The 21,146-nt window shown below is 38.3% G+C and overlaps 1 protein-coding gene across 1 annotated transcript in view; it reads right to left on the bottom strand.

Moving 5' to 3' along the window:
* Window positions 1-18,860: 18,860 nt before the first annotated feature.
* glra4a (glycine receptor, alpha 4a) overlaps window positions 18,861-21,146 on the bottom strand; it is a 41,852-nt gene continuing 39,566 nt past the window's right edge. Inside the window, 1 exon segment of the mRNA XM_051072494.1 lies at window positions 18,861-19,835. Coding sequence (XP_050928451.1) covers window positions 19,545-19,835 — 291 coding nt within the window. The 3' untranslated portion in view covers window positions 18,861-19,544.

Below are 21,146 nucleotides of genomic sequence, written 5' to 3'. Positions count from 1 at the left end.
AGTTTTAAATTGTTTATTTAGTGCAAGCAGAAAGAGACACATAAAAGAAAACTTTATTCTTTGTTATAAAAAAAGGCAGACTAGTTAGCACACAGAAAACCAGTGGCTTTTGGAGGTTCCTGAAGGTGATGGGCTCTGTGGAAGTTGCTTCTTCTGCCTGGTTGATAATCAAGAGCCACAGATGAAAAGCCTCAATAGTCTCCCTACATATACTCTAGTATTTATCTCATTAAAGATAAACTGAGATACGTTACCCATCATCTTGTGTCCAAAACAAAGCCTGGTTTTCATGTAAAAGATTCTCAAGTTTAAGTGAAAACCCTGGCAGAAACAGTAGATATCTATTTGTGTTTTTTTCCCAACAGACAGTATGAAAGAAAATGTCCCAATTTACTCCATTGTTCCCTGAGGGCGCTGGCTAATCAAAAATGCCACTCACACTATCAGCAATAATGTAGGACTATGTACATATCGAAGAAGCTTCAAGCTGTTTATTACCTACGGATCCAAGACGCTAATTTGTCTGGTACAGACGTTAAATGAATTACAGATAGGTTTCTTAATTTAGCTGTAAACGGACACCCTGCTACAGAAGCAAATTAATCCTAGATGTTTTTCCTTTTGAAACTGTCAGAGATTTTCACACACATGCAGAGAGAGTGATGAGTTTTGTCTTTGTTGTAATACTTAGCTCTTTTGTGGAAATTTAAGAAGACAGCTGCAAATTGTTTGTTTGCTAATCAGATCATCTTTTTGAGAGTTTGTACAGAGGCACAAAAGAGCTGAGACTTTACAGAGGAGATATGATATGCATGAGCAGACTGCAACACTAAAATCGCTCTGTGATCTTGCCCCTGACAGTCTGTCTTTGCTGTGCATGCTCCTTGTGTCCTAATATTGAGAGGAGTCAAAACAAATGAGGCAGCATTCATGAGTTGGCACAAACCCAGATTATGACAATAATCCTCATCCCCATTGCTGGGCGTATGTAAAAAGGGAGCATTAATGAATACAAAACCTGACCTTTCAGCGAAATGTCAAGGGTGCCTATTTCAACTCTAAACATTATCAGAGGCTTCACCCAGGGACAGGCCTGATACAAACAATTTGTCACTTGCTATAGTTCATATCAGTACCAGTGAGCAATGGCGTTGAGACTCTAAATGTCAGATTTCAATTTGACTCACCCCCCTGCTGATGGATGGACCAATCCAGCTCACTTGAATACACAGTTTTCTCTTTGTAAAAATGGGATCTTGCCCACCGTTGTGATGGAGACCCTTGTTGTTTTTTTTCCCACAGCACTGCATTAAAGAGCAGCGTGCTTCTATCTGTACAGTGGTTAATTGAGATTGTTGACAGATGGGCAGCCCATGCTTTCCGTCTGGCTTATATGGCTCCCCAGAGCTTTGACACCAATCCATCACATTCCTTTCTTCACCAGTGTCACATAATTGAAGAGACTGTCATGACTGACTTATGTTGGCAACTTTGTTATGAAGTGTATGGGGAAAAAATGAAAGGGAAAGCTGTGTTATGGTGTACCTTCTTGCCAAGGAGTGACATTATTGTATTGATCTATAGGGACAGGTGGGAGCATGAGCAAATGTCATCAAAAAGTTGTGCCTCCATAAATACAACAGCTAAAGCTATATGGCTATATACCCTTTGTGGAAAATCATTTATTGTTGTGTAATTAGCTGCTTAAGTTGTTTATGTGACTGTCACAGGGGAGGGAGCCCACATGTGCTGATGTTGCTACTTTAATTAGGTCCTTGTTGAGCCAAGTGTGTCTGAAATGGCTTTCGGTAATAACCTTTAGAGGCAAGCTTATGACCTGTACATTACTCTACTGACAGCGTTTTTCAGGTTTTTTGTGTTTTTTTTTTAATTCAATATTTCTTTAAAATTAAAATAATGCATGTAAGTGTTTTGCTAATGAGTTAGAGATTGATTTAAGGGTATAACCTCCCAGTTCTGCAGTTTATTTAGATTTTCCATGTTTTTTTTTACAGGGCTTCTACATTCTCAGTGGTTTTATTTCTGCCTAAGGGTACACAGCAAGCAGGTTTAGCATATATAAGGTTTTACTTGACTATCTCTAATTACATTTGCATTTTGAATAGTCATAATTACAATGTGACCAATCAATATTACAATCCGACTGGTAGGAAACAATAATTCAAGATATCTCAAAATAGACTTTGACAAGTCAGAGATGCTTAATTCTATTATCTATAATGATAGAAAAGACATTTTCTCATTTATTAGATTGACAAGATTCACTCTACGGATATAACCAATGTGTGTGTGTGTGTGGGTATGTCAGTAAGTCAAGTAAGTAAGTCAATTTTTTTGTATGTTTTTGGGGCAGTTTTTCCTTTATTCAGCATGTAACAAAGATCCCAAGGATGGATTCAAACTGGGGACAGTATAGTCATAGTGGTATGTTTCTTAAAGACTGCCTCCAGACATCCCCATATAGTTAGAATTTTAATTTAATATTAGTCAGAGTTTTAATTTAAGATATTTCTAATTACTTTGTGACTGGTAAGAATGAACCATTAAGTTGTATGGCGATTCAAAACTGTATTTTAGATATCTTTAATTAGATTCTCCATACAACTCAATGGTTCATTCTTACAAGTCAAAATGTAATTAGAAAGTCATAAATGTAGTGTGTATATCTTAAATGTGAGTCCCAACATTCTTATATACTGTATGCTGAATCCACTTGCCTTAGATGCTACACTGGGAGTTCTGTGAAATAAGTGTTACTGGATTTTTACTTTCATTTTCTAAGATTCTCACAGCTGGGAAGCATGTTGCGCTGGATAGATTTGTCAGTCCTTTGTGAAGCTGATTACATCTCTCTCAGTTCACAGAAGAGTATGTTGGATCAACAACAGTGTTCATGTTGCAGTAGCTGCATATTAACCCAACAGATAAAGGGGTTTTGTGCAAAGTAGTGGGCTGACATGTAGTCTTTATATCTTTATATATAACCAGCTCATGGCAGAATAGTTTATTTTCTCTCCTTAGTGATGCTCTGTCCGTCTCTGATGAATTACCTGAAATTACATTTGAAACATAAACAGGCAGGGAATCAATTTGCTCGCAAATGTAGAAATTGTCATTACTTTAGTTTCTGCTGCTCTGTAGCTCCCCTGCAGATGTTTAGGCACTGTACTGGTGGCAAGTCGTTTTTATCAATAAAGGTTCATAATAAATTATTCACCAAATACATTATTCACTGCCTCGTAGCTAAAGGGTTTAATCGAAAGAAGCACCCCTGTTCTTTCTGTTTGTTCTTTTCAAATATATATTATATATATTTGCTGTAAGCATTGTGATTTTTTTGAGAATGAGGAGAACCTCCAATATCTTCAGTTCTCATGCTCAGATAGTACATCAGACATTTGTCACATTTCTGCCCTTGGAAATAATGTGCCTCATTATGATTTTACTCTATTGCCAATGTGAAAATGGTGTTAAATAATAGTCTCCTGCATGATTTCATCTGAAATATAATTACTAATGATCTCAGGAGCAGGTACCCCAGCAGAGAGAGTTACAGAGCCTCAGCAGAGGGTACTTCAGTGTATTTTGAGAAAATCAATTTTAATAGTATAATCGATACATGATTCAGTTCGTTGTTCGTAAAAAGTCAGGGAGTACACAAAGACTGACCTTCACTCTGGCTGCTGTTACAAAAGCAGCATGGACCTGCCAGGACTAATCCTACCTTTAATGATCAACGTTCTCTGCAATAATTAGATAGAATGGTGTATTGTGTGCTATAGCTGGTAAACAAAGTGCATTACAAAATCAATAGCAAACAAAGGGAGGTAGTACATTTCTGATGAAATTAATGATTTGTTTGACTCAGTATGCAAGACACTTACTCAAGGATATTTTGAGGCTGTCTACTTGGCGTCTGTTTCAGTCTTGTTCTGTGGCATTTGTCATGTCTGTGTCTATTTAAGTGAAAGCAGATGGATAAAGCACACTTCAATACAATTTTGCTATGAGTCTCATAAAAAGGCTCCTTTAAGTCTTTCCAACTGGAATTTTCTGTTCCAGTAAGAACTGGATCACTTCACCTAATTTGGCAGATGAATGTGAACCAAATGATTACAGAATTCAAAAATTGACTTTGTCCAACATATTGTTCAACTATTTGGCAAAACAAATGAAAAATTCAAGAGCCTCTGTGTGTTTAGTGCTATTTAGCAAATGTTAGCATGCTAACAGACTAAACTAAGATGATGAACATGGAAAACAAAATAAATACACATGATATTTTGGAGTGTAAAAGCATATCTATGTTACAGAGAAACTACATTCATACCAAATTAGGTTTAAAAACACAGCAATCATATCAAAAGCTTTTCTTCCTGAAAAGACTAAGCTGCTGAGTAGCTCAGAGCAGGTTTTTAGTCCTCCATCACTGCCACTCGTATTTTATTTCACCAGTTTTGCTGCGTAAGCTCCAGACAGAGTGACCTTTGTTTGGGTGTTTTCTCACTTATAGAGTCAAAAGCATCTGCAGGTTATTTATTATTGCAAGTCATTTTTTTACAGGGAGCACAATGGCAGAATTGGGCATTACACAAACAGACCTCTTGCCATACACAAGGTGGGCATGAAGTCAGCCTTTTTACCAGTTCAAACTCATCTTTCGTGGTTCACATGTTGCATCTGTGTAATGGATGCAGGTTTGACCTTTTCACACAGAGATAAACTGTGATGCCAGAAAAGCCCCCTCAGAGCCAAATGATAAGCCAAATCAACCATGTGCCCAGCATTCTGAAGCTTGAACGCTTACACCTGTACATTAGATACATGAGGCTTTAGACTTTATCTGAAACTAAACACCTTAAAGTTTTAACACTCCCCATTTTGTAACTGAGTACTTCTTACTGATTTGGAGAGAGGAGAATCAATTTTGTCTCTTTTTTTGGGGGGTTGCACTTTCTGTTTAATTTTTCATTTGAGGTTGAAAAATTCAGCCTGTGCTTTCTTTGAGACACTGCCTCTGTATTATCTCAAGATATTATTCTGTATAGGAGTTCAATATGTCTCAGGTTACCACAAACCTGCAAATTGATTTCTCTGGGTGGGTTTGCAGCCTGGAGCACATTTTTTATTCTCTTTACTCTAAGAGGAAAAAACAAATAATGTCACGCACACAATTCTACTTCTCTGTTATCACATGAAATGTATTGTTATATTGCTCTATTTGGCAATGGAAATAAGCAATAGCCTAAGGGAAGCAGGTTATCAAGTCATATTATTCCACCTGGTCATGCAGAGTGCAGTAGAGCCAAGGAAAAAAAAGCCAATGAGGTTGTATTTCCTCCCTTAGTTAAACTAGTAACATTATCTTTTATGACAGCAAGAGACCACATGTGGGCTTAATGGACAGAATTACAGATGTAAGCAAGAATATATAGGTTCTATGTGAATTTTTAGATGCTCTATACAAGAAAACATGGTCAATGTGATACAAGAGTCAGGATTTTATGAGCAGCATCACCATGGTAACCAAGGCAAGATTGCTATCACTGTGCATTCAGGGCGATCCCATGATTACAACTCCATGTCCATGTTCCCATGCTCTCAACACCTCCCCAACTGTTTACAGTCCTGCGAACCTCTCTAACATGCTAAAATGGAGGCTTCAGCTCATTACCCCTGTTACACTTGAGTGGTAAGCTTTTCACCACTTGACTCAAATGGCAAAGGCATAATTGGATTCAAATGAGATTTTAACCTATTAGAATAATTTTCTGTGTGTTGGAAGATGCTAAAATTCTAATGCTCAGTTCTTTTCATATTAAATGGTAATGAGGAATTGGTAGGCCAAAGCAAAACCCATTCATAGCTCTTTAATTATCTGAAACAGTGATTAAAGGTTGTGACTGCTATTACTCTCAGCAAAAAATAGATTTTTTAATGATGTCTGCATTTGTGAGTTTTTTTGTTTTTGTTTTTGTTTTTGTTTTTTAAAGTTGTGTGAAGAGAATCTCCTCCCACCTGGTTTTGAAGAGTAGAGCATTTTAGCATGTGGCACCATAATTCATCTAATGCTATTAAATTATTTAAAACAGACAAAACAAAACAGACATGCAGAGACATTTTGGCCTTCTTTGAGCTAGAATAACCCCAGTCTGCTTCGCTTTACAACATCAGATCTGCAATATTAAAACCTAAATTTTAGAGCATTCTACATTATTTTCTCTGGTGAAACAGAAAATGGAATATCCTGATCCGCTGTCTCCTGCCAGAAATATGTTTTATTTTCATGAGTCATTATAAAATTGCATTTACATAGGAACCTTAGATGTGTATGCATTTTATGTCAATGCAAAATTATTTAAGTTAAGTTCACTGTCCTTTTAGCTCTGTTTTGGTCTTCACAAACTCCTCATGGAAATATCCTGCTCTTAAACTGATGGACTGGACTGTAAAACCAAAACAATGAGCTGAAAGATGTTAAAATTCTCTGTAGAGCCGAGAGAAACTGTAGAGTTGAGTGATAAATCTCTGTGGGTTGGTCATGTGAGCAACTGTTTTCATATTACACATTATCATTTGATCCATAGCAATTTTATGTCTTTTTTGTGAGGTGTTTATGCATATTATACATATTAATGTGTTCAACAACTTAACTACAAATTTTCTGAAATATTTTTAGATTGATTTGAAGAAATCTTGGTGACAGTGTGGAAAATCTCTCAGTGCTCACACCAGGGTTGAACGTGTGACAAATGGCCTTCAACTGTACATTTAATATCTATATATCATGAGCAATGGCAGGGAATGGAAAATGCAAGTTTGTACAGCATTTTTATACCCATGCAGTTGCAGTGACACATTGGATGAGGTGTGTGTAGTGGGGGGTAACTGGATGAGACAGACCATTACTCAGCAGGAAGTGGACAGTAAATAAAAGGGTGCTGTAGCACCTGCTGAGTGTTCCCTCCTGGGTCTCGTCTTTCACAATTCGGTGTGCTGAATGCTTTTTCACAGAAAACCACTCCACCCCAAGCGTTTCGATGCAAAGCTCAACGTGGTAGTAACAAAGAAAAATGTAATGTTTATTTTTGAAGCTCCTGCAGAGACTGCCTATAGTGATGACAATGGGAGTTTTAGAGCAGGGGGAGAAAAAAGGTGAGGGAAGAGCACACAAGCTCAGCTCACTGGTGTTTATCCTGGTGCATCTCCATCAAACTCCAAAGTCCCTTCACTCCAACAGAAGCATATGTATCATGTATGCTTACACAAACACAAACATACTTGTATACACACGTACACCTTCATGCTTAAGCCCCAGTAGACTGGTTGCCTCCCCACTAACACCATCCCCATGTCTCACAGAATTATTCACCCCTGGCTTCTCAGCAGGGCCTTTGTTTCCAAGGCAACAAGACTTAGTGGAAGGGTTTGCTGTAGTCTAGACAATCTGCATTTTTAAGGTGCCTTAACTTGATGGGAGAAGTTTAATAGGAATAGGAACTTCCTCTTCTTTTTTAACCCACATGCTGAGTAAAGTGACACATGGCCTTTAATGTTCCTTTCAGTCAGAATCCTTTTTATATCCTTTTATAATTAGTGTTTTTCATTGATTGCTTAACACAGTGCAGTATTGATAGTTATGCTTTGTCACACTTGTTCTCTGATCCCAGGTAGAGAGCTCTCTAAAATGCACTCTGCTGGCATCTTGGCACAAATCTGCATATGCATGGCCAGACAATCACAACAAACCTTTTCAACACTCTCTTGAAAAGGCTTAAAAGGTGAAGCCTGACTATTTGACTCCCTGATATGACACTGACGTGTCAACAGCTGTTTTCTTGAATAGCTTATCCTGTACAGTTCACCCTGTCCCTGCCAAGAGCAAAATAATTTCTTCTCCTACCAAAGTGTTCGTCCTCATGTTCTTCATAACTCCTTGCATTAGTTCAGACTTTCCTGTCTGAAACTAAAGTCATTATAAAGTCACAAGTTATATATACCCTCTTATAATGTATGACCTATAACAGGCAGTTCACATAAAATTTTGGAGCTCCTTAAGTGCACATACATCAACACTTGGTTCTGTATCATCACTGCTACCTGCTTTTAGAAGGCACAAGGACAGTTTCTGCCACACTTGCTCACATGAACAGAGCCACACCACCACTACATTAAATGTGTACTGTTTGACGTCGCTGTCCTGACTAAAATATTTGTTGCAGGGAGCTCAGACACCACCCTGTTGATGGAGGCTGCTGTTGTATAGTGGCAGCTTCTCACTAACACATCCTTCAATCGCTGGTTTGAAGTGTTGAAAGACCGACCACACCACTGTCAGTTGAAGCAGACTGGCATGATGACTCAACCCTGAAGACCACACATCACCTTCTCACCTCGCAAGAGAGGTTACCTCTCAACCTGTCTGAGTGGTGATGGTGGTCACTGACACTTGTGCTCCCCTACAGTATTTAATACTGCCAGAGTCCCTTCAACAGTTCAGGTCCATCCTGGCCAGAGCAAGGATTATCACTGGATGCTTGCAAGCCTATTCAACAAGTATAGGGGCCAGACTGGGTGTAAATAGTTGCTTCTCCATACTGAACTCCTCCTCAATAGCTGATTAATTAGACAAAAGTTTGATATAATTTAGCTGCATTTCTAATTACAGAACATGATTAATATTAAAACAGACATTTTTCTAAACTTTTGCAGTGACAATCTCCACCAGATTTCAGTAACTGCCTCAACATACAGTAAGTATACAGAATAATCTCAGTGCAATCTCAGGTGGCAACATGGCATTTGATGCATAGCCCATAAGGTCCTTGGTAGTGTTGATTGTATAGTGCTGAAGAAAAGTCAAAGAGGAGTGGTGTTGTCCTGGAGACCTACAAAGTTGAATTAAGTTTATCCTGAGCACGTGCATACAAATTTCAAAAAGTCACTATTGTACCTGGCTGTTGCTGAGGAATTCACACTCCCTTTTTTGATAGACAATTACTGATAAAACAGCTGCACCCCTTTCAGAACTTTCCAAGAGAAATTAAGTCTCTTACAGAGAAGGAGGATGACACAGCCATAGTTTGATAAATTGTTATCAAGCCAGTGTAAAAACTAAACTTCCCTTTTAAAATCTTTCTCACCATGTCTGAATTTTAAGATTTTGAAATGCCACATGTTTTAGTTAGCACATCTGTATGCTCACCAGTTGGCACCCCTTACTGGCTGTCTGTTTATTTATCTCCTAAGTTATAGTTTAAAATGAGATATCCATTCAGACCACAATTGCTTATGTAAACTGACTGCATGCAAATAAAACCTTTAGAGACAAGTGAACGTTTTCATTATAAAACACTTTTGGGAAATTATATTTTAAAAGGGTTATAAAATTAAACAAGTTAAAGTAATTATGGCAATTGTATACAGCATATGGTTCTATTATTCTGGAATTAAAGCCCTTATTTTATGATAATATCTTCTGAAATGTATGAAGTCGGGCATTTGTTTGCATACTAATTTACAGCAAAAAAAGAAGTCTAGGAATTAGCAGACTGACAGGGTTGAGCAGGCCCAGGGTTGCTTTTGACCCGCTAGTGAAAACAAGTAAGATGAAGATGGAAAGGCTAACCTTAAAGGACATCACAGGCATTCATTATCATGCTGTCTTTGGCATTCTCTGCATTACGTGATATTTAACAAAGGGACTTTTTTCTCCTACTTTTAATTAGCACAGAAGAAAATGACCTTTTTGAATTGTCACAGCCTGTGTCACCTTCAGAGAGGAAATTCCATCCATTTTATGGCTTAATGCTTGTAATGTGTTCAGTCTAAAGAACTTAATCTCAACATTATAACATTTGCACTTCATAATCTGTTCAATATCCATAGATATAATGACCAACTTGAATTTCAGTAGAAGAAAGGTTTCCTTAAGCGGCAATGGATTATGCGCATTGTTAAATAAGTCTAAACTGCACATTGTGCATGTATTGTCCACTTCACCAAGTTATATAGCCATGCGTCTATTTTTAGGAAATTTTGACATTTTTGGGCAGACAAACAGAGATATTGCAAGTGTATCTACAATACTTGCAAAACTGTTGCTGCTTAGGAGCCTTTCTGCCCTGTGAATAATCCAGGCATCAACTGCCCTATATGTGTTATTTATGGTTCAGGTGCATGCTATTCTGCAGAGTTTTAGTTCTCCTGAGGAACGGGAAAGACACATGAAACTGATGTAAACGGTGACACACTGAGATGAGAAGTGAGCTGGCATGGTTAGGGGTGGTCTCTCCTAATCAGGAGCATATGCAATCTGAAAACGGTGTGCACCGTTTTACGACCATTTCTGTGTTGAAATGGTTTGAGGCATGTTTTCTATCGTTTGGTGGGTGCGTCAGAGGTGTTACCCAATCAGCAGCCACGTCTATAAACCCCGCCTATCAAAAATAAATTGATACATTAAAAAACATTTTATTTTCTATGCTATTGCTATGCTTAAAATGTGTACAGCACTTTGGTACGCTTAACTAAACCGTTTCTGTTTATAAACATTTTGCTACGTTTTGTCGGGTTGAACGTGCCCGGCGTGTTGGCTCCTCTTCTTAAAGGAGCAGACCATCGGCCCCACACCTGGAGAGTATTACCTTAATTGCTCCTAGTGTGTAAGGCTCAGCTCAGTAGGTAGATGAGACAGCATGTGGCAGAGGAGCAAGCGGCAAACCAAAAAAGATTTTGTAAATGACTGGACGTCCTTTGCCAAATTATGCATAATGCTGTTAGGCGAGAATTCCTCATAAAATATTAATATTTATCTGAGGAAAGACCGAGACTGTTTTGGTCATCAACAGATGAGTGTGCTGTTTTTCCCAGAGACGTCCATTCATGTGCTGATACTCTCAACTCTACTGTGTTGGACAGTACATGTGTCCTACCTTGTCTGTAATAATAATAGTGTCTCAGAACGACCAAGAACAAACAGTCTGTATGGGCTGTGGCCTGAACACAACCTGCAGAGAAGAAGCTATACAAGCAGCAGCAGCAGCAGCAGCAACTTACTATGGCACTCTGGAGAGGATTCAGGACATCAAAGTGGCTATCCCAAGTACCAGAGGAGAATTTCATTGAGGCGTACCTAGAACTATTTGAGAAGACAGCTACCTGGGTGAAGTCATTAGTGAAAAGAGCTGGACTGCTACATGTGTGTCTGAAGAGACCCAGAAAGCCTCTTCAGACAAACCAGAAAGCCTACCAAGACCTGCCACCTGCTAAGGTAACTTTATATATGACCATTAAAGGTGAAGCACTGGACAACTCTGGTAAGTAGAAATCATCCACTACTACACCACTCATCCCTTGTTTAAATGGCCCACATAATCAGTATAATATGTCCAAGCTGAGAAAATATGAAAGGACCAAAAATTAACAGCGTTAAACTTAAGCTTTTGTTAGTCAGGTTAATTGTTCTGTATTGATGTAGGTTTGCACTGCACCAAATAGCCTGAATAGTTTCTCTGTGGGTTGGTCTGATTATGCCAAAATGAGCTGAGGCAGTTGAGTAAGACGTGAGCTGTGATAAGAATTCTTTATATCGCATTAAAGTATGAGCGGTGAAAAGTATAGCAGACACCGATAAATGCAGCCTTTTAAAACAGTATGGGAGCCATTTTGAGGTGATCTTTTGAACACAAAAAAGTTAAACAGTGTTGAAGTGTGACTGCAGCCTGCTGGCTACTGCTTTTTAAAATTCTGATGCACTACTGAGCTGCCCTCCAGGAGAAAGTTTTCTTTCTGTTGCTTGTGATATGTTCAAAATGCTCTTTGTGCTTATGCTTGTGTACAAAAATAATAACTTTAGAAACATTATCAAACACAATAAAAGCACCTAATTGTGTAGTGTTAGACTGTCAGTTGCTTACAGAGGGGGAAAAGTAATGAAAGTAATAGTCACTATTTAAGAGCACTGAAAGAACATATTTGCATCTTTTGCGCTTTACTTTAGATGGATTTAACTGCTTAAACTTTGCACACACACGCCCACATCCACGCGCATGTGCACATATATGCATCATCTCCCAGGGAAATAATTATTTTCTCTCTTGGCTCACCTCTCCCACTCATCCTCCAGCACTGAATCAGTGTCAGAGTAGTGGAGGAGAAAGGCTGTGAGCTGTCGCCCTTCCTTACTCTCTTGGGCATTAACGGTAGTGTGGGTCGTGTCTGATGGACAGGGCAGAGAGGGAGGTAGAGAAAATCCCCTGTTTACTTAAATAGCACAGAGAGCAGATGAGCAGAGGCCTGGGAGCAGGGTGGATGAGGGATGGACACAATGTTGAGGAAGTCAGCAAGGCAAAAAACATACCCACCCATACATACCTGCGCGCACACACATACACACACACACACACACACACACACACACTCCATCTCCTCGCCAAATGTCAGTCCTCGGGTCCATGACTGGTTACCTGCAGACATTTTCAATGTACTTAGTCTGGAAAAAGAGGGGAAAAGGGATTAAGTGTAAAGCAAAGAAGGTACATGGAGGAGAAGTAATTATAATGAAGTGCTTTTTTTAGGTTATGGAATGAAGTATTCAGATCCTTTATTTAACTATAAATACGAACATTGCAATGTAAAAGGTAAATCTGTGCATTTGAGTCCTATTAATATCGATGTACTGAAGTATCAGCAGTGAAATGTAGTTAAAATATCTAAGGTACTTGGACTGCAGCTTGCATGTATGCATCAGTGTGTAAGTAGCATTTTACTGCTGCAGCTGATGGAGCAAGTTTTAACCATTGTGCACACAGTTTAGGGCAGTGGTTGATGATTAATCAAGCTTTTTTGTTGTTTTTTTAATATGGATAAATTTACCTCTTTGGGTCTAAAATAGTTATTTAATGAAACCATCTGAAAGGGGAAATGTCTGTTTTGTGAAAGCGCTTAGAACTGTGATATCTGAAACATGACAAAGGGCCCCAATCATGCTGTTTTTTAAGGAGTTTCAAGCAAAAAAGGTTGAGAAGCACTGGTTTAATCATGAACCATGTGCTTAAAAAACCCACTAAATCTTGATCTGAAAGATAAGAGGCCATCTGTCAGATAAATGCAGATTGGTAAAATGTAAAAGCATTTTCCTCTTAACTTTTGTGAAGTAGATATATAAAGAAGCAGGACATACTATTGTAAAGTACTTAAATTGTACCTCACTTTCTCCTCGACTTTTTACACATGTCATTTTAGGTAGATCTTTTAACACTAAAATCACTCACTTTAGTTTAAAATGTAATTTTGGTATCTCTCTCCTGCTTTCCTGTGTGATACAGCTGGAACATGCCTTAATGACCTGTGAGTATCTTAAAAGCAAGATGAAGGTGTTTAAGCAAAACTGTTTCCTTGTGTTACTGTACTCAAAGCTAGTCCTAAAAATACATATTTTTGGCCCTGTACAGATTACTTACATTCTCTACATTGCACTGTAAGAAAGCCTTTGCATTTCATGGCATGGCATTTGTATGAAGAATTGCTGTCACTCCTAATTCAATCTTCCAACTAAGCTCTCCCCAAAAAATGAATATCTGAATATCTTATAAAGCGAGGGAATTTTGAAAAGGGGGCTGACATAATTCTGACTGGTGCCTATTCTCTCTACAGAGGGATTGGGAAGGGACTAATTCCTTGTTTCCCCTGTTTGCACACAAAGGAAATGGAGTGCGCATATATGTCTATAACCATTATCCACGTAAACCCTGAGCTGCAGTCTTCCCAGCTGTAGGGCTTCTCTCAGATCTTGGAATTACAAAAATGTTGAGGCGCAGTGAGGGATTAGTGAAAACGAACCACATAGGATTTTCTGTATAAGTATACACAAGGATGAGTTTTTCAGTGCTTTTTGAAATGTAGGTTTTTTTTCCCTGGTGTGCTCTCAAAAGCATGTCATTTGAAGATGCATGTTTTCTTGGGTTCATTATTCAAATTGGACAAGACAGAAAAACATGGAGATACTCTGACTTCTAGACATGATTCAAGTCATAAAAGGGTTATAAATTAAATAGCCTGGGTGCCTATCTGACCTTCTTTGAAAGATCCAACTGCTACAGTGCATCAAGGCTGCATTAACCTTCTTGACTCATGTGAAGAGGGAGTACTTGTCATGTCTTCTCAGCATCACGTGTTACATTTGTCTTTGCTTTGGCTATCCGGCTGGGGTTGTTTATTAGAGGTGTGTTGTATGTGCAAAAGGTGCCATGAGAGCTTGAGCTCAGACAGAAAAAACCCAGTGGAATATTTAAACCTCTGTGATAGAGGCAGATATGCTTGTTGATGGCTTTTGCTGTCCTGTCTGCATTTGTATGAGTGTAAATGGTTGAGTAAGGTGTCATTCAGTTTGGAGGCAAGGTAACATGTCCAATGGTACAATCCAGTTCTCTCATTTCTCTCTCCGCTGTGTTGCTTTGTGTCACATTCATCTGTATGACTGACAAATTCTAACATATGTGTTCTGTTTTGGTATAACCCTCTGTCTGGCTCTTATGGACTCATGGCTGTTGGCTCAGAGTTCACTTTTGTTCAACTTTTGCCTGCAAAATTTGCTGTTGGCCAATAGAAATCATCATGCCATTTGAAAAATAGCAAGGGATTCTAAAACATGGGATGTAAATAGTTTTATATAGAGTGTATGTACTGTAATTTAAATATATTCTGCAGAAAGTTGTAAGTGTGAGTTATGGTTAGCTGAAAGATAACATTTTTATGCTGCCTGGGTGAGACTACCTGTATACTAATAAGACAAATTATTATTCATGTACTGACCTGACCACACATACTGAACAGTTTATATGGAATATTGTATTTATGGTAATTGATGTAATTTTGCTGATCTTGCCCTCAGGTCTTGGTATAAGGTTTTCTACCTCTCCTGCACAAGCTCTTGTTTACTTGGATTCATATATATCCGAGTATAATAGGTATAGATGTGTTTGTATATGTATGTGAGTATCTTAGTGTACATATCTTTTATAATGCCTATTTTTTCAATGTGGGAAAAAACAACAACATTACACCTGTAATGTAATGTAAATTGTTATGGAGAGAAATCCAACACAAGGAGACTATTGCATGTGTGTCAGCATATACAAATGTATATATAATGTATGATTAGATCATTTAGCATTGGATAGACAGGGCATTTGCATTAAACCCTTGCACCACCCACGCAGTAGTGGAGTCTCAAGTGGCCACACAGAAAAATGCGTATTTACAGTATTTACAAGGATATCTGTTTCTGTGTGCTGGGTGACATTCACAAGGTTTGCATCCATAATACTGTGTGGAGCAAGCAGTTTCCTCTGTTTACACTCATATATTTAAAGGTGACATGTGTAACATTGTCTCATTAATACATCATTGTCAAAAGAAACCAGTATTTTCCCCATGGCTGCTATTTCTTCATCCAGCACCTTTTTACCAGGTTACAGTTTCCTAGAGATGCAGGAATATTTGTAATGTTTGGCACCACAGATTTTAATTCTACTGTTATACTCTTAGTTGTTCCTGATGCTAACTTATTTACCTTGATTGGTAATTTGTTGTTAAAATATAATTTAGTGACAACCACAACAAAATACTAAGCTTCTGGCTTCATTTCAGACAGTACAGGACAAATATATATATATATATATATATATATATATATATATATATATATATATATATATATATATATGATTACTGTTGTAAAATTTAATTATACGTAAAAACCTATATGTTGGAGTATTCTTTTTCTGTGTATGTATGTGGGTTTTTTTTTTTCATGTGTGTGAAAGGGTAAGAAGCTGGTGCTCTAAGGGACAGCAGTATTGATTGCAGGTCTTAGGCTGCTTTCTCAAGGCTCACACATCAGTTTTAGCTCTGGCACTGTTGACATTCAGCTGAAATGAGGAAGGGGAAAGCATGTTGATTACCCCCAAGGGAGACAACAAGGGCATGCCTTGGACATGATGACCAGCAGCCACATCAAATGCACACTCTAGTTTCCTGCTCATTGTATCTTCATTGATACACAATCAGGTGACTTAAATGTGTATGTGTCATTCATCAACATAGGGCATCCCTTAGAGGGGATCTTCAAGTAAGATGCAACACACGGCACAGCATTTAAAGGCTGTTGAAACAATGAATATTTAATGTCTTCATTTAAGTCCATCTTTCCATTGGAGGACCCCTTTATAGATTAGACCGTTTGATAGCTATGGTTTTCTCTTTGGTGCCTTGTGACAGGAGATGGGTTGAAGGTTGTGGGGGTGTATTTGTTAAAGTCATCACACTCTTGGGATTTTGTGTGTAATGAAAGTTGGTGCATGAATCCAGCCAACTGAGCTAAGATGCTGCGTTATTGGAATCCATCAGTCTTCTTGTGTCCTTAAAATAATACACATTCTGAGGAGGACTCGCTGTTTTCTGGAGGAGGCGATGGAGCATTATGTGCTAGAAATCACAGGCTTATTTTGTGTGTGTCAGTCAGGGTTTGTAGATTTAGAAAAGCTTCTTACATTGCCATAATATGCTGTTTTTTGCTCATCATGATTAAAAACAATACTATTGCTAACTTCAAGTGAATAGTTGTTAAGGTGATACTAATGATACTGCTTTTTTGTTTTAGGTGCAAGACTTTTTTGGGTTAGTATTTAGAGCTTTAATTATTCAATTTGAACTTTTGTTTAACAGGCACCAATTAACCCTTTAAATCTGTGTCTCTTTGAGGATTGTCTACATTAAAAAATATAAAAAATATATTAAAATTTGCAACTTAATAACACTTTTAGTGTTTGTTGAAAGGATTGGGACTGCTATGATGGGGAAAGCAGTGACATGCACCAGTCTTTTTGACATCTGCATCCTGTCATCTTTTTTGTCTTGTCAATGAATGTATAAAGAAATCCAGCAAGTATTTCCAGCTGCTCTGTCTGTACTTGAGAAACCACTAGCTTTTTTTCTGGTGGAGTCGGTACCTAGTATTTTCAGTCCTCTCATTAGTAAAAAAAAAAAATATCCAGTCCAAGCTTGCCATGTTGGAGGTTGTTTGTTTTAAAGCAATAGCTGATTTATTATTATTATTATTATTATTATTATTATTATTATTATTATTATTATGTAAAATCTGAAAGTTAGATTAGAAGATACCACTGTTATGTCTGTTCGGTATATACGACTGGCAGCTGGTTAACTAATGACTTGCCTGGGTCTGTCTGGTCCAATATCCTCACAGTGTTGACAAGATTTCGGGAGGTTGAAACACATCACCCCCCATGAAACTGTGAAGTATCATTTTTGTTTTTGTACAGATTACACAGATGAGATGCAGAGTGCTATTTAATGAGCTTGAGAGATGCTGGTAGGCAGATTCTGTTCCTGTCCAGTAGTAACAGAGTCATTTAACTCTCGACATGAAAGAAAATAAGTGAATTTCCAAAAATGTTGAAATATTGCTTGAAAGAATTTGGAATTAAATGATGGTGGGATGCAGTGCCAGTGACAGGCAACGGCCAATATTTTTGACTTTTGCATGCCCTCGCATTCTTCTTAAGAAATCCACTTAAGCTGTCTGGGCCTCTTCAGTGAATATGTCAAGCTACTCTGTCCTTCAGCAATCTGAGGCAATAAGTCATCTTCTGTTGTTTTTCTCTGTCTATGCTCCAAAGATGTAAATGCCATCAACCTTCAAAGTTTTGTGACAGAACATCCTGATCCTTATCTTTCAGCTTTTTATTCTGCCTAGGTTTGATACTAAAAAAGACAATACATAAGATACTATGCAGAATAACTAAAGAGAATGATTAAAATAGAGATAAAGCCAAGAAAGACACTCACAAAAACATGCATCTTTCTACACCTATCTCTGTGGCAACCTATCATCAACATGATGCATTCCCTTGCCACTTACTCTAACCTTAACCATCACAACTGAATGTCTACCTCTAACCTTAAAACTAAGTCTTAACCCTCAAGCAGACATTTCAAGTTGTGGGGTCCAGCATTTTAGTCTCCACAAAGCTGCTGGACTCCTCAAATATTGGGGGAAGGAGGGCCCAAGTTTTCAGATCTGATGAATTCGGGAACACACACACACACACACACACACACACACACACACACACACACACACTTTTCATTACCTGGGGAACCATACAATATAGAGGAGTTGATTAGGATTGCCGACAAAAGGACAGAAGGCTCCAGCTGCCTCCTCTGAATTCATTGTCATTAGCAGTGGAACACCAAGCCCTTTTCAAACTCATTAGTTGATAAAACAACCCTCTGATTTCCCATTTAAAAAAAAAAAAAAAAAAAACCCATTCGTCCTCCTTTGCCGACGATGCTCCCACTCTGCTGCATCACGGCATTTCCACACCTTCAAGGCCACTCCTGAGACTGGGAAAGAAATAGCAGCTCTTATGCAATTTCTTCAACAAGTCTGTCCACGATTCCTCCCTGATTGATTATGCAAGTGTATGGTTTCACCGCTAAAACCATCTTTAGAAATAGATGGCCACTGATGTGAACTGATTACTTTTTCTGCATCTGCAGCATTTGCAATTGTAGAATTTGATTTCCACCTTCTGTTTTAGGTTTTTCCCTTCCCCCTTGGGATTTCGAAGCAATGGGGTCTATTAAAGGACTCCAATAGAAAAATAATTGTGTGTAATGCAGTTAATCTGTGGCTGAATTTCCTACACACTTGGAAAAACCATTTCTATGCATGATCCCTGCATCGTTTTTCAAAGTAATCAACCGAATCTTTAAATTAAAGAGGAGCAAAATCATTTCTGATTTCCTGGCAGAATAACAATTTATTTAAATTTAGACAAAAGGAAATACATATTTGTGCTTTGTGCAGTTTAATGAACAGCTTTGTTTATATACATTATTTATATACACTGTTTATATATATATAATCTCTTGTTACAAGTAGCTAAACTGAATTATCACCACTTATTGAATATTCATAAATATCAAAGACCCTTTGCTCCCCCCACACCCATTTGTACCCATTTGATAATCTAAAGCTGTAAAAAACCCATTATTTTTTTAATTTTCAAAAACATTCATTCAGAGATGCGTAGTGTCAAAATTCAAGTCAGTGTATCTCATCCAGCCAGGATCAACATCGACTTCTCTGAACTCTCCTCGTCTCAAACAAACGTCATGAACTCACAAGAACCAGCAGTGTTTTGTCTCTGCTGTAATCCAGACAAAAATCAAACCAAGACAGATACGAGAGGGCAATTGCAAACAATACCAGCCTGAATCCACGCAGCTTAACTTTTTCTTTCCTCTTAATCACTCTTTGTCTGAGATCCTGAAGACGCACCTGAGCAGAAAGTTTTTAGCAGTGGTTTAAAGAAGCAAATCTGCCTCTTGACGCATTTCTTCACTGTAATGTAGATCTGATAGGCAGTTTTGGTTCTGAGAAAAAACAAAAAAAAACCAAAATGTAACATCTGGGGTTTGCAGAGAGCGTTTTACAAATTTGCATGGATGTCCTCGTGTCGCAGCACTTTGTAGGTGATCCAGTAGAAGATATTGAATATGAGGAAGCTCAAAGGAAAGACGGCTCTGGATATGGTATCAATGCGCTTGGCCCGGTCCACGAAACGCTTGTGAAGCACCTCTCCGTCGTACATGGTGACTGGAGGTGGGGGGGTGAACACGGTGGCCCCTTCCACAGCAGCACCATCCTTAGTTTGCAGGCAGTGACCCAGTCCATAACCCCGAAAGTAAAAGCCACGGCTCTCCCTCACCAGTTCTTCCTCCTGTGGAGTCAAGCATAGGGAAAACAGATTGGCCTCTCGCTGTCAACAAGAATTAGCTTACAGCTTTTCACATTTCCTCTCGGCTGATTCCCAAACGCGTTTGGGATGTAGCAGCACAAAAGGGTAGCAGAGTGCAACAGAGTAAAGACATCTGCAGAAAAAAGAAGCATGGGGCACCTTTGAACATTTTTTAAATGCAGTAAATGATTTGTTAGCAATTGTGTGTGCAACAGGCACTTCACAGTTTGTGCCTCTCGTCTATAACTATTACATTCAAGTCACTGACATAAGTACCCATTTTTACTATAAATGAATAGCCAGTGATGTTTTAACTTGTTTCTCTATTTACCACTGCATTTTCTAATCGACGAAGCCAAAGGTACAATACAAGCAAAATATGAGTTTTTTTTCTATTGATTCATAAAATACAAACAAATATGTATGTTTTGGCTCATGTTGTAGCAATTAAGCAAATACAATATAGAATATTGTTTCATCCAGATTGTTAGAGACATTTTGGAAAAAACTTCAAAACAGTGTTAAGTCTTCCTAAACAACCTCCCAGGCTGTATAAATATTGCCATGTATTCAACAGATGTTTACCTTGAATGTAACTGTAATTCATGAGAGGCACATGAACAGGCACAAGTCTCAGATAAACTTCTTTAATCAATTAATCTTTTTAAAGTTTCTACAACACAAAGAGGGGAATCAGAGGGCATCTTCATTAAGAGGAAAAAAGGAAATTAGAATACTGAAAGTTAATCAAAAAATTAACCTCCATCTCTCCTTCCTCTCCTTTTAAGCCGCAGAATGATAGACTTTTCTAAATGCCTATTAATAAAAAGTCATGATCTCAACCCCACCAAAAGAAACTTGCACTTGGCATTATGCTTTGATGAATGGCGGGGCACTTTTTTTTACAGTGAATGAGACACTGTTCCCGCCCTCTGAAGAGAATATTAATAGACATGCAGCTTAACTCTGACAGCCCTCTGACACTTTGAGAGATTCACTTTAGCAGGGGGAAGTGAAGATGTGGGATCTAAATTGGATGATTAGTAGTCAGTGTGAAGTGCCCTGAAAGCTCTGATCCCTGTGTCCCCTCCTCTCTCTCTTTCTCTTTCACTGACCCTGGCAGCTCTGGTACTCTGCTGAACTTTGCATCCTGGTGCTGGACAAACTTGGCTGCGAGACACTACCAACTCTTGTCAAAGGCCCAGTGCTACTTATGTATTTCATACCTGTCTCCACCTGTCTCTCAGTGTTAAATTTCTCTTGCACAGTACATTCATTTAGTCCTTTAAAAAC

This window comes from Lates calcarifer, linkage group LG8 (genome assembly GCF_001640805.2).
Source record: "Lates calcarifer isolate ASB-BC8 linkage group LG8, TLL_Latcal_v3, whole genome shotgun sequence".
Lineage (NCBI taxonomy): Eukaryota > Metazoa > Chordata > Actinopteri > Centropomidae > Lates > Lates calcarifer.
Note: the sequence above shows the minus strand (reverse complement) of the source record. Positions and strands in the feature narration are given on the sequence as shown.